This window comes from Caloenas nicobarica, chromosome 3, assembly GCF_036013445.1.
Source record: "Caloenas nicobarica isolate bCalNic1 chromosome 3, bCalNic1.hap1, whole genome shotgun sequence".
In the NCBI taxonomy this organism is placed as follows: Eukaryota; Metazoa; Chordata; class Aves; order Columbiformes; family Columbidae; genus Caloenas; species Caloenas nicobarica.
This window is the reverse complement of record NC_088247.1, coordinates 32,344,291-32,358,120: the sequence shown is the minus strand read 5'-3', so window position 1 is coordinate 32,358,120 and position 13,830 is coordinate 32,344,291. Positions and strand designations below refer to the sequence as shown.

At 36.5% G+C, this 13,830-nt stretch overlaps 1 protein-coding gene across 1 annotated transcript in view; it reads right to left on the bottom strand.

Moving 5' to 3' along the window:
- The window catches only part of LOC135986916 (regulating synaptic membrane exocytosis protein 1-like), a 170,808-nt gene that overhangs the window by 34,645 nt on the left and 122,333 nt on the right, over positions 1-13,830 (bottom strand). The window contains exon 23 of the mRNA XM_065631472.1: positions 5,768-6,000. Coding sequence (XP_065487544.1) covers positions 5,768-6,000 — 233 coding nt within the window. The remainder of the gene's footprint in view (positions 1-5,767; positions 6,001-13,830) is intronic.

Sequence of the window (13,830 nt, the reverse complement as noted above, 5' to 3'; positions counted from 1 at the left end):
GTCATTGTTTATAATTGAGACTCAAGCAATCAAAATGAAATGTGAAAAGAAAAAAAGCTTGACCACTGCAATAAAAGGTTGTTATGACCCTTGTAAGAAAAAAGTAACAGAATTATGGAAAGAAACAATGGCTTTCTCAAGAAAGACAACAAACAACCCTCCCCCCCCGCCCCTTATTCCAAAGGCCTCCACCCTCCAGCATATTTTATTTCCAATTTATTATCTGCTTCATCTGTCTGTACTATCTAGAGCTCTATGAAATCTCTTGTTGTATCATAAAATTACTACAGGGATGGATGGAAAATTATCCCTGCTGGCATTACTGAAAAAAGGCTGAGAAAATAAAAAACCCAGATTTTCTTTTTTTTTCTGTCAGTGTCTACTCTGAAATGATGTAGCTCCGAGCCTGGAAGATTGCTTTACTCTGCTTAATTTCCATGTTTCCCAGGCAGTGTTATTTTTACCACAGCATAGTGGTACTTGCTAACAGTCACTAAGTACCTCCAGTGAACTATCATATTCTCCACCACTACAGGACATTTTGTGTAACGGTTGGGGTTGTCTCTTCTAAATGTTTACCTAAAATTTGGTCATCCAACAAAACCATGACAGAAAGCCTTCTTAAGACCAGTCTTAGAAGGTGGAATGTGGGGAAGTCAACCAGATGAAGAAGTGTTCTTAAAGCATGAGTGAGCACACAAAAGGAGCACAGCTATGCTGTGGAGTACAAGGTCATCAAAACTTCACTGCTCAATGACAATTTCCTCACTTAGATGATGGTACCTTTTCTAAAATCAGGAATTTGGAATTTAATTCAAAAGAACATATAGAAAGCCGCTTCTTTAATAGGAAAATTACAGGAAATTGCATAAAATATACTTTATCAGGGAATTCCATGTGAGGACATGTGCAATTCCTACATAGGGAAATAAGTCAGAAGATTCTCATGTGGCTTTGCTCGGGTTGCCAGTTACATCCTAAGTGAAGCAGTCAGACACTTAGAGATTCCTTCCAAGTATCAAGTTCACAGATGCACATAAGTGACCATAGCATCATGGAATAGTTTGGGTTGGAAGGGACCTTCAAAGGTCATCCAGTCCAACCCCCCTGCAATGAGCAGGGACATCTTCAACTAGATCAGGTTGCTCAGAGCCCCATCCAGCCTGGCCTGGAATGTTCCCAGGGATGGGGCATCGACCACCTCTCTGGGCAACCTGTGCCAGTGTTTCACCACCCTCACTGTAAAAGGTTTTTTTCATACTGTTTCCACCTTGTGACAATACTCGATTTCAGCCTCACTTCACAGTACGCAACCTCTCTCTGAAACATTAATGCCTACGGCTCCACTTCAGGTTATTGACGGTAAACTTCACAAACGGGAGAGGGACAGCAAATAACTTTGGTTCTTTCATAGAAATTTTTCATTGTGGTTCATAGCATAAACATGGCCAAGTATTTACATTTAGAAAAATGACCCGGTATCAGTGTAATGTGAGACTGGACAAGCTCCCTGTTCTTCCAAGCTCCTTAGCTCTGCTTCTCTGCATCTCTGCCGTTCTCATCTGTTTTGAGCCAGTAATGGGAACAATATACAATATCCCAGGCAAAGTCTCACCTTTGTCATATATGAGGTCACTAAAGTTTCTTAAGCAATGTCAATGGAAAACTAGTCAGAATACTGATGTTATTGGTGTTGAGCACCTTCGAAAATCAAAGTAGTCTCAAAGAACTCATATTGGGAAAAAACAGAGTCCATGTCTCTAAAGGCTCACCGGTCACCTCTCTGGTAGTTCAGTTCATATTTATGTCAAACCTGGTATTTTCAGCCTTTCTATCCGTTTATCTGAGACTGAGCTTTTCCTTTTCTCCAGAACTCATCTCACTGGTGATACCCCTACCATTACTTCCATCTGCTTTGAAATGCATCATTATGTCTCTATTTATGGTATAAATTCTGTAATAAAATTCTTTCCTCCTATGACAGAAGTTTTAATCTCTTTAAAAACAAATGCAGAACCCCAAACCAAAGTGCAGTATGATCAATACTGCTCTCAGTCCCTCACTGGCCAGGAAACTATAAAGAATATCTGTAGGGCAATAGAGCGATGTATCACAAAATCAAGACAATAGATGATGATTTCCTATTATCATCTATTTTCCTATGGCTTTCCTATGATTTGAAGTTTAGTTGCGGCAATTATTTAGAAAATCTGCAGTTATATATTTATTTGGTGTATATGTATTATTTACAAAAATTAGGCTGGCAAGGAAAGCTAGAAAGTTGGACTATAACTAAAATTGTGCAGAATATGCCTGGACCTATTTTCATTTGTCTGTGGTATTTTGGGGGCATTGGCTTTTTTTTTTCTTTTTTCTTTTTCTTTTTTTTTCTTTTTAACTGTGATAGTATACACAGAGCTGGATTTTCATTAGGAATACTGCCGGAAGATTACAAGCTTTATTTAATGAACTAAAAATCTATGCAGTTTGTGGGCACAACGAACTAACCATAGTAAGTAAGGATTTCATTATTTCAATGAACAGGTACAAAAAGTATTATGAAATCTTAAACATAATCGAAAGGAAGGTGCAGCAGAAATATATACTTTTCCTTGCACATTTACATAAAAATAAAACCCAATTATTTTCATGGACAATCTTATAAGGCTCGTATTCAGAATAAACATTTTCCAAATGCACTGAACACGGGTACACAAAATAATGCGATTACCGGTCCTTCTAAATCTAACATGCAAGATAATCTGCCCCATATATTCAAAGAGGTCTATGTGTGTATATATCGACACATACATGCATGCGCAGGCTCACTCACACACACTCCTTTTTCAGTTGAAAAGAAAATCAACTCTTAGAAATAATATCTACCTAGTAGCAGTTTCATACACACCACTTCAATTTTTACATAAGATTAAACCTGTACAGTATACTAAACACAAGATTTATCTACAAAATTTGAATTCACAGAATCACAGAATGGTTGGGGTTGGAAGGGCCCTCTGTAGATCACCTAGTCTGACCCATCTGCTAAAGCAGGTACACCTAAAGTAGATTGCACGAGAACGTGTCCAGGTGGGTTTTGAATGTCTCCAGAGAAGGAGACAATTCAGCCCTCGTTGACCATTTATTTCAATGAAAAACTGCAAGATGGAAGTTAATTTTACTTGTTTTGAAGACAGTAGTAAACCAGAATTTAATGTTCCACAAAAATATGCAAGGTCTGATTTTCAAGAACTATCTAACTTTCTGGTTTATTTCTGATCTTCTATTTTGAGTTTTCAGAAAAAAATAACTATATTTGTCATGCATACCCAACTTACAATCATTCAAGTCATAAGAAAAAACTTAAACTGACCCAAACTATGGAGGCTACACATACATTTCTGTATTTTTTATACCTCCTTTAAAAAACATGCTCTGTGTCAACAGCACACCTTCAGCAACTGAAGATCTGTAGCAGAAGTTCATACCTGGTACCACTTTTTGGAGGCACATATACCTCCATGCCAGTTTTAAAAGCTCAGAATTTGGCTCTAAGAACTGATTTTCACATAATCAATTTTAAAGACCTAGTTTTGGGTCAAAATAGATTTTTAAAAAACTCTCAGTATTGGAGACATTATTAAGTTACTTAGGCAGAGCACATTAAAATGAATTAGAGTCTTTTAGACTTGTTCTCCCCTCTTCTACACTGCAGGAAGGAAGGAAAGTGGCTCTCTGATTTAGGGCATGAGTACTTGGTCTCCAATAATGAATTTTCTCTGGAAAAACTATCAAGTCTCATGGGTATGCTATACTTAAAATGCATTAATACAAGCCACTGATTTCTAACATAATTTAAATTAAAAAATAGTGACTAACAAAACATTCCACATTTTATTTGCTCTGTTTATACCACAGATAGTACTGTTTGCCTGAGCCACAGTAAGGCAAAGTAAATATCATTCTCAGCTCTGTTTTACAATAATCAATAATACACAATCATACTTTTCATATTTGATTTGCTGTTTGAGTTTCATTAAAAGTTCAGGTGCTCCATTCCTTTCAAAATTCCTGTTGTTTTGAAATTTGTAGAGCTATAGTATATTTTTATGAAGAATGGCAATATCTGAGCTTTAAATAAATAAGGCTGAGAAGTGCTTGCAAGTCACGGTTTAGATTTTAAGTTATTTACTAACTTCACTGAGAAGAGTGAGTTAGGGCTCATGCAAGGCAAATCATCCTATGTTTGGCAGCCCCCTGAGCCTTTTTAGGCATCCAGCCCTGGCTACTGGTCAGAGCTGGACTACTGAGTAAGATGGAGCAAAGATTTGCTCTACCATGGCAATTCTTATTTCAATGAGATTTAGGAGGTAGAAAGGAATGCCAGATCAAACCACAAAAACATGCTGTAAAGTACTTAAAATATTTTATTCTTTACAGCAAGTGGATTAAAACATCAACCTAAAATCCTTTCTGTAATACACTATATATATAATACATTTTTATTGTAAGGGCATGTAATTGATTCTGATGCATCTAAAACAACATTTTACTGAATACAACTATCTATATTCTAGTCTAATATTCAGGCAGAGTGCATTTTTGAGCAACACAATATTAATTACAATTCTAGGCTTCAAATACGCCCACTACATCTATCATTTGGTCCAACTGCATGATTATATGCTTTCTAGACTAATATTAAACTAATAGTGTAGAAAAGTATTACAATCTTTTTGTTAAAGCTGACCAAGCTTTACATTTTGAACGAATCACTTCTGCTGCTCATCTAGTAATAAAAGAAAATCAAGGGAAAGGGGTGAGATATTTGATGATAGAAATAAACAATATTGTCATTATACTTACCTTAGTTTAGATGACCCTGCCAACGTGAGATGAGTGCTGCAATATGTGTGCATTCTATGCTAGGCTGAAGCTTTTTCTCTTTCTTTTCCTTCTTTTAGTAAGAAAGAACCCTTAGGGTCAGGTCCTGCTCTCACTCAAGACGCGAGCAAAAGTCTTCATTGGGGTTCAATAGGAGTAGGACGGGGACTTTAAAACATTTTTTTTTCCCCTTTTGTATCTTTCTGTATGAGCTTTTGTTCCTTCAGGCTATGCAGATAGGAAGCTTTTAAAATGTCTGAAGTCACAATAAAGAGTTGGAAGCCATATATTCCTGATGAAACACTATGCTGTTGTCTAATTTATCTGAAACCACTGACCCCAATTTGCCAGTGTTGTTTTTAAAGAAAAAATATTTGATTTACTCTTGACTACGAAATCAGAGGTAGTTTTTAAAAACGTATTTTTTGCCACTACAGGTACAACCTCTTACCTGAGTTACACAACTGCCATTCATTTGCTCAAATTTAAATTCACCCATTCGTACTCATCTCTTCTGCCAGAAGACATTTCCTACACAAAATAAGCTGCTCTTAGCCAAACCATTATCCACCACTGATACCCACATATGTCTCTTTGCATTTCCTTGCCTACCTGTTATCAAGGTTTATAAAAGCTGAAAACATTTTTCATTGATCAGGACAGAAAGTCGTTACAGCACACATTCTAAAAGGCATTTGTATATTTTTTCTTGCAGATGCCTAGTGATCAAAGAAAATTAATATCTCAGAAATTCATTCACAGCTGCAAAATCGCTCTAGAGTGGTCTATATCCATTTACACGTAACACAGATGCCACAGAAGAAATAATGGTAAACCACATCGGGTGAGAGTCCTGTTTCGGGAGAGCGTGCATCTCACTCACCTGTTTGGCTAAGCTGAGATGTGCTTCTGCTCCTCCGAGACACTATGGCCACCACCTTGGCACTAAGGCTGGAACGTCTTTTCTTCCCACCTGTTCCAACCGTGCCGACGGCCGTGTCCGACTGACTCCCGTCATTGTGCTCCAGCTTATACATCTCTCCGCTCACACTTGTGCTCTTAGTGATTCTCCCTGAAGTCCCCATCCGTCTCCCTTGCATTTTAGGAGTAAATGTACTACAGTTACAAAGTAAAAACAAACATGTTAATTTGTCTGTGTGACAGCATTTCCAAAAGCCTTTTTTTTTTTTAATTAGTAAATTAATTTTAAGTCTTGATACATTTTCACTTATTTGGTTCACAAATAAAAGGTTAATTTGATACTCCTCAGAGTATGTATTTACAGTATTATAATTTGTTCATATCTTCTTTGAGGGAAATAAATGAATTAACACTTCCCCATGTTTTCCAGAGTGACAGAGACACACAACATTTAAAAGTCGTGTAGAGCCTTCCTGCCTATATCCCTAGAATACAGAAAGCAATAAAACCGCAATTTTACAACCAAAGAAAATGAATACAGGCCAAGAGAATACACGTAGGTTACTACCCATATCTTATCAGCACTGTTCATCAAAGCCATAAGACCTAATAGATGTGAAAATATCTCCTATGTTTTCATACTTCACAGAAAGAGATAACGTAGTATTTTTTAGGTCTTCACTCTCTCAGTTCTTTAAAGGTAAATGCAATAATCACAGTATAAAGGCAAAATAACTTTGGGGCAAGAAAACCTAATAACCCACTAGAACTTCCACTGATTGACAGAAAAATGAATTGCTCTGGCAGTTCTGTTTAATTTTCTTTAGCTATCGCATTGCATTTGAATGTTTCTACACAAATCCTTTTTCTGCTGCTGCACAGAGAGGCTGGATAAAGTATTCAGAAACACGCTCTAGAGAACAATCTCAAATACGCACAGGCCATTCTAATACACAGTTCTAACGCTGCTGCGACCATGCGATGCCCCGGCTCTAATGGCAATATGAAGTTCGCTATCACTCTGCAGAGACACAGAAATTTAAGCTGCAGCCTGACTCACTTCAGATCTAGTTGTTAAATCAGCCTAGTATGTGGGAAATGCCTTGATCTTGTATTGCTGTTTTATTTTTTTTTCCCAGAAAGTCTGTATTTTGAAGTCAAATTTTGAATGTATTTGCTGAGCGACTTCCTCCTGTCCCTCCCAGCATGTTCCCTTGCCAGTAGATGTGCTGGCCTGCTCCTGCCCCCCCCATCCCCCAAAAAAGAGAGAGGTTAGAGGCACAGGCTTGTCATGTCATGGCAAGTTTCAGACAGATAGGGAGAAACGAAGGGGTCTACGGGAGAATAACTGACATCCTGCAATTTTTCTATGGATCTGGGCTCTGCTAAAACTTAAATCACTCCTGTCCAACGATAGATTCAGGAAAGTATAAAATTATGTATACCTAAATTATGTTTTGCTGGTAGTTACGAAGATTTACTAACATGACCATAGGAAAGAGCAGATAAAAATAGACAATAATTTTTGAAGAAGAAGCTGGAAAAGTAAAGTCCTTGAATAGGTGACACTTAATAGAAAGGTCATTATCAACCTCTGCAAAGGCTTTTAATTATGACTTTAGGGTCTGCTCCCACTCAGACAAAAACCTGGCCACCACCTGCACACAGAACAAGGTGCTGTGATGCCCTGAAGGACTTGGGAACACTTTTTAGTGGGTCACCTGAGGCACACTCAGCTTAAAATACATTCTCTCTTGTTCCCTCCTATCCCACTGTGACTTCAGTGACCAGCCTTTGGGTTTGCATGGCAAAAATAGCAGGACATAGGTATTTTGATGTTTCTATGTAAAATTCCTTTGTATTTTATTGCAGGTCTCTTCCAGCACACATTCCCTCACATGTATGTGAGCCCACACATATATATTCAATCATTCCAGGAAGAATTTTAATTGCACTTTTTGGTCATTATAAAAACCAAAACAAACAACCCCCCAAACAAATAAAGAAACAAAATAAGACCACTTCCCTAAATATGCAAGTATCAAAGAAAAGGTTTTATGTAAGGCAAACTAGTTCTGTTTACTTAAAAAAATAAAAAAAATGCAAAATAATGCTCTAAAATAATTCTCATTTTCAAAACAGAGATTGACTTTCTTGAGGGAGATAAATAGTAATTTCTTGGCTTCAATATAAATCACGTCCCTAATATAGTACAGGTGTTTACTTTATAGGCTATTTATACTGCTGCTTTTTAAAGTTGCAATGATCACTAAATAACTATTTTTATTCTTACTCACAGAATGCAATAACCTCAACTTTATGAAATATCTAACCTGGCAGCTACTTTTGTTTCAAGTAACACAGATTACTTTCTTCTCCACAAACACTGTAACATAAAAAAATATAGATTGGGATTTCCCCATGGGAGTCATTAATATCAAATTAATTTAAAAAAACCAGTGATGAACATCACAAAATTCATGCTGAAACTTCTGATAAACATTTTTTCTACAATCTGAGAAGATTTAGTGAAGTTGAGAAGATTTAGCGAAGTTTATATTCCTTAATTTTCGGGCTGCACACTGGTCCATAGCTCTAGCACAGAATCCTAGCCATGGCCAGAGAATCTTAGGAAATGTTTTCTCTTTAAGAAGCAGCGATGTTACTAACTTGCACACTTATCAAGAAAACCTTAAAACTGGAGATCACATGTACAGCCTGATAATCCTGTCTGAACATGCAATCAACCCGCATCATTAGCTCGGGGTGCTGTCACACAGTCCCCGTGTTCAAACAGAAACTTCGATCCCTAATTCAGTATATCACGGCTTTGCAATGTCATTCCTGCACCAGCCAGTTTCTGAGGCTGAGTCCATTCTCTTCTGCTGAGGACACTGTTGCCCACTGGGTGCAGGAGGCAACACCATTGCCTGGTTTCCTTCTCTGGAGGAGGAGACACTTTGCCATCTCAAGCAGAAGGTGGACCAAAAGTGCCACCTGGTACTTGGAGGGTATAGAAACACACAGGCCTCATTTTCAGGGGTTCTACTTTCTACTTTGATTAGGCATGGATAATTGCTTTCCACATGGGTCATTTTTTTCCACCAGCACTTAGAATTGGATTTCAGTGACCATTCTGCGATGCTGGTGATGCCCCTCATTCAAAGCTTTCTGTAGTCATTTTGTACCAACTTTGAGCCATGGAGTTGTTGTCAATTCTGGAACTCTCAAGTTTATGCATCAATGCTTTACTAAGGGAGAGGGAAGAAACTGAAAATACTTGAGAGCATCTGTTGACATTTGAGCTATATTGACAAGTACTTTGCTGACATACTAATCTACAGATGTATCATTTACAGCAATAAAGTTTAATGGACTATAAAATCTGCCATGCAATTGAAGAAATAATTGTTTATCATTCTATTGACTTTGGTCTACTGAATTTCAAGTGTTTAAGAAGATAACAAATACTAATCTCACAATGTTTTCATGCCGGTCTTCGCTTTTTTGTACAATGGAGCTGAAACGCTCTAATCTCACATTATTTAATAAGAGTTTAGGAAACAATGATGTCCATCCACTGAGAAGTACAAATTGATAGTATTGTAACTTTAGGAAAATCCCATTTTTTATGTATTAATTCCCTAATTCAAGGACTATGAATACATTCTGAATGATAGATAAATTGCTTTTTCAAAGACCCACATAAATTTCAATTTTCATTCCTTGTGACAGGTAGAGGGGCCTACACAATTCACCTTAATAAAAAAAAAGATGAGATATTTGGAATTCAGATTAATCTTGTACTTGTTTTTACCTTGCAAACATGAAGTTCCACTTTCCTAGGAAATATGTTCTAGTGTACTCCTAGTACAAAACAGCTATTAGTTTACTAGAAACAGGCTTAATGGGATAGGACCAAGTATCAAATCCTACAGCTGTCCAATATTTCTCCTCGTCATAACTAAGAAAACAGATAAAGATTCCTTTGCGTTCAGCTAATCCTTGTGCTAGTTTATTATTTGACATTGATTTGAACAGTGTCAAAAGAACAGGCATTTAAAATTCAGTCTTCTTATACCATCTAATTGAGTACCTTTAGAACACAATATTTTTCCACTCCATTCCTGGCTGTCACTTGAAGAAATAGCTCGTAGCTCACACTGTTACTCTCTTCAGTATAGTTAGGGTTTAATTTATGAAGCACAAAGAAGCAAAAGACCTGCATGAATTTACATATATCCTTTTGCACTTAACCCTTCTGATAATAACATACCTAAATTTAATTTTCTTTTACTGGACCTGCTGGTATTATTGACACATTCATTTAAATGTGGCTGTAAGTTTTTGCAGTCCTATGGCTAAAATTGGTAAATTAAGTTATACTGTTGGTTCGAGCCTACTTATCATAACATTATAAACAAATACAGTTTTCAGTAGCAGGATAACTAAGAGAAATGTATTTATCAGTATACTCCACTTATTTCTAAATTAAATAATTTACTACCTTTTTATTGTAAATTATTTTACCCTCTTTAGCAATTATTTCATTGACTAGTTCAGCAAAAATCTTACGCTATTTCTAATTATTGGCATAACAACATAATCAATGTCTATATTAAGAATAGTTACAGACTATCCATGCCTTTGCTTTACTTCACAGATATTTAGCACGGAAAAAGAGTCACCTGATTTTATTATTTTTTTTAATTGAAGGAAACCACTGAAGCCGCCACCCCTTTGACCCCAGCAGGAGCGGAGCCGTCCCTCAGGACCGGGGTCACTTGCTACCCCCAGACTCCCATCAGCTGCAAAGCCTTTCCCAAGGGAAAAACGCTTACATTTTCCTGCCGAAACTTACGCAGCTGAGATGGATCCTATCTAAACTGGTATCTGTACTACACAAGGCAAAATCCAGCCTGTATTTACATGTCAGCCATCAGAGTTGTGAAAGAAAGCAGCACTTGCAGTTTTGCAAGCTGCCAGTGCCTTAAAGTTGTATCTATGGGAATGAAGACTGAACTATTAAGATAAAAAAAATTATTCAAACAGTAGTTTGAGTTACAAGCTGCCATAAAAATTAATCATGAGATAAATTCTATAAAATGAACGCAGTACAAAGACACTGGATTATACTTGCCCATATTAAACTACGGCACACACAACTACATAGAACCGAAACAAAGCCAATTATATGTATTGAATCACTGTATATCTTTCTACACACATATCTAACATATATATCCAAAATGCATAGAATTATACTCGAAAATTATTTGGATTGAGAAAATTATTATTTAGATATAGACTCAATATTTCTCAGTAACTACATAAAGTACCTGGCAATAGTACATATCACCTGAAAAAGAAAGATAGTAAGACACAGGAAGTTCAAACAACCTTTGCCCATAAACTCACCTATATAATATCTGGAAGTAACTCCCTTTAAGGAAAAAATCTTAAGTGATTAGCCATTGCTAAAAAGTACAGTATTTCCTTCGTTCTCTTAGACTGACTGAAGATTTATAAAAAAATACTTTAGGTGTTTATTTTCATGATCACTCATTTTTACTCCATTTTTCCAATAATGCGAGCCATGAGTAAATAAATAATCCCCTGTATTCCTTGCCATACAGATGATATTCTAATATAAGCTCCTTCCACAGAGTTGCAGGAACCTGAATCTTTCGACAGAATCCCTGGCCTTCACCAGCCCGAGCTAGTATGCTTCCTTTCTCTTCTGTTCAATGCAGAATCACGTACTAACTCATAGTCCCTGAGGTACTCCTTTGCAATGAGGTAGCTCATGAATACTAATAACCTCCTAAACATGTAATAGGTGTGGACCAAAGGGAAGATGAGTACTCCTTTATAATGAGGAAAATTATATTTCTAAAAATAAACTGAAGTCTTGTTATTAGTATTCTATGACATGTAATTAATAAACCAAAACCCTACGTTTGGTATCCACAAATTGCTCTGTCAGTCTTAGAATATATAGCTATATTTACATATCATATATGACATTTGATGCAAGATTAATTACCGTACAATTTATGGTATTTCATAAATCAATTCCAACATGGTGCTTTACAAACCAAAGGGCAAACGCATATCACATATTAAAATTCTCTCTAGTCAAGAAACTTTTTTAGACCACATAGAAGTTAGTTGATTCAATGAAATAACCATTTTGTACAGCCTGTACAGTCTGTACCAACTGGAATTACATATTGATTTAATGTGCACATTGATCATATATTAAATCCATGAAATATCTATTGCAATAGGAAAAACATAATTTCTTCTCCTGTGAAGTCACCATATTACAGTCCTATTGGTGTTGAAATGCAGTAACTCTTGTAAATTATATCAGTTTTTGACAATATTCCTATATTGTCTAAAAGTGCTACTCAGTGAGATGGATGCGATGACACAGTTCCAGTACCACTGTATTCTCTGTGTAAACTCTCACCAAGGAAAGGGCTGGAGAAGATTTCACTACAGGTAAGTCTCCTCTGGGAGCTAAACTGGTTAACATCCTACTTTGGAAGACCAAGAAATTTCCATGTTGGAATAGAGTATCAGAAATCTGGTGAAAACGCTTTTCTCAGTAACACACTGACCAGTGAACTGGGCAAGTTTCACGGCTCTAACAGATCTCTTTTAAACTTGTAAAAATAACATTTTTCCACAAAATGCAAGAATAATAATTCAGAACGTGAGTCTGAACATGACAAAAGATGATCAGATTTCGAGTATTTTCCAAGAACATTTCATCAAGTTAATTTATATTCTCTGAAACAAGCAGAACAGCTGTCTCTGTGCGCGGGAGCCGCTGTGTCTGCCTGCCCATACCCACTGCCCTGGCAGCCTGAAGCCAACTCATCACACGGATCATAAAAAGAAAGCAAGAGGACAGCAGTTAGTTACTGCACAGACGCTGCTCCAGGTTAACTACTGCTATTAATGCTGATGCGGACAGGCTAATGGGAATCAGAGGGCGAACAGCTCAAATGACCCAAACTTGACAGCAAATAACCATGTATATATTAAGTGTACCAGACATAGCAAGCATGTAAAAGTTAAATGTGTATCAAGAAAATAGGTATTGGGGGGCGTTGCATGACAAACAAAGAAATATGGAGGATTTTATGCTCACCACTGAATGGAGGAAACTTTCTTCAGTAGCAAGAAAGCTGAATTCACCAGTTTTTCTTTCTTTGTATAACATTCTGCAATAACATATTATTATCCCTGTTACAGCATGCTGTATTGCTTTTTTTCTCTCTAAAACATGAGGTACTGAAGTACCTGTGATCTCACTTCTCTTTCTGTAAAAAGGCTACATCATTGATGCTAAATACTTTGGTCACTGCTCCTTTGCAAAAGTAAATAATAGCAACAGGTAATAGCCACAAAATAGGGAACGAAGGAGGAAAACCTAAAGTTTACAGGGAACATTGGAAGGACAGGACTAACAAAGACAGAAAACACTTTTAAAAAGATAAACTGAGCTAAAGATAAAGCAAGTGAGAGCTACTCTGAGGTCTGAGCCATGGCTAAAGCTATTTTCCGACATTTCTTCATTCTAAAAATAACATGTACTGCCTGTTAAAAATGTTAGTGTAATGTTCTTATACTAAAAGTTTATGAATTGCATTTCATCTTAATCAACTGCTATAATTAAATGAGAAAGCAATTAAAATTATTTTTCAGTCTTTTAAAAATCATTAAGAAAGGCTGCTGGTAATGTGACAGTTTCTTTGAAAGAGGAAGCATAATTAGATAATTAAAAATGCACAAGCAATGCTTCATAGTACATTTTTCATGTACAGATGTTCTGAAGGGATTAAAAACTCCATCTCTCTCCTCTCTGACAGACACATAAAGCAGTTTATAATGACGGATTTGAAAAAATCGTTATCTTTAGATACTGAATAATTAGAAGATTAATTACTCTGGCTTCACCTTGGTTTTATACATAAATGACCTCAGAACCAGAAGTTTACATCTCTAATATAC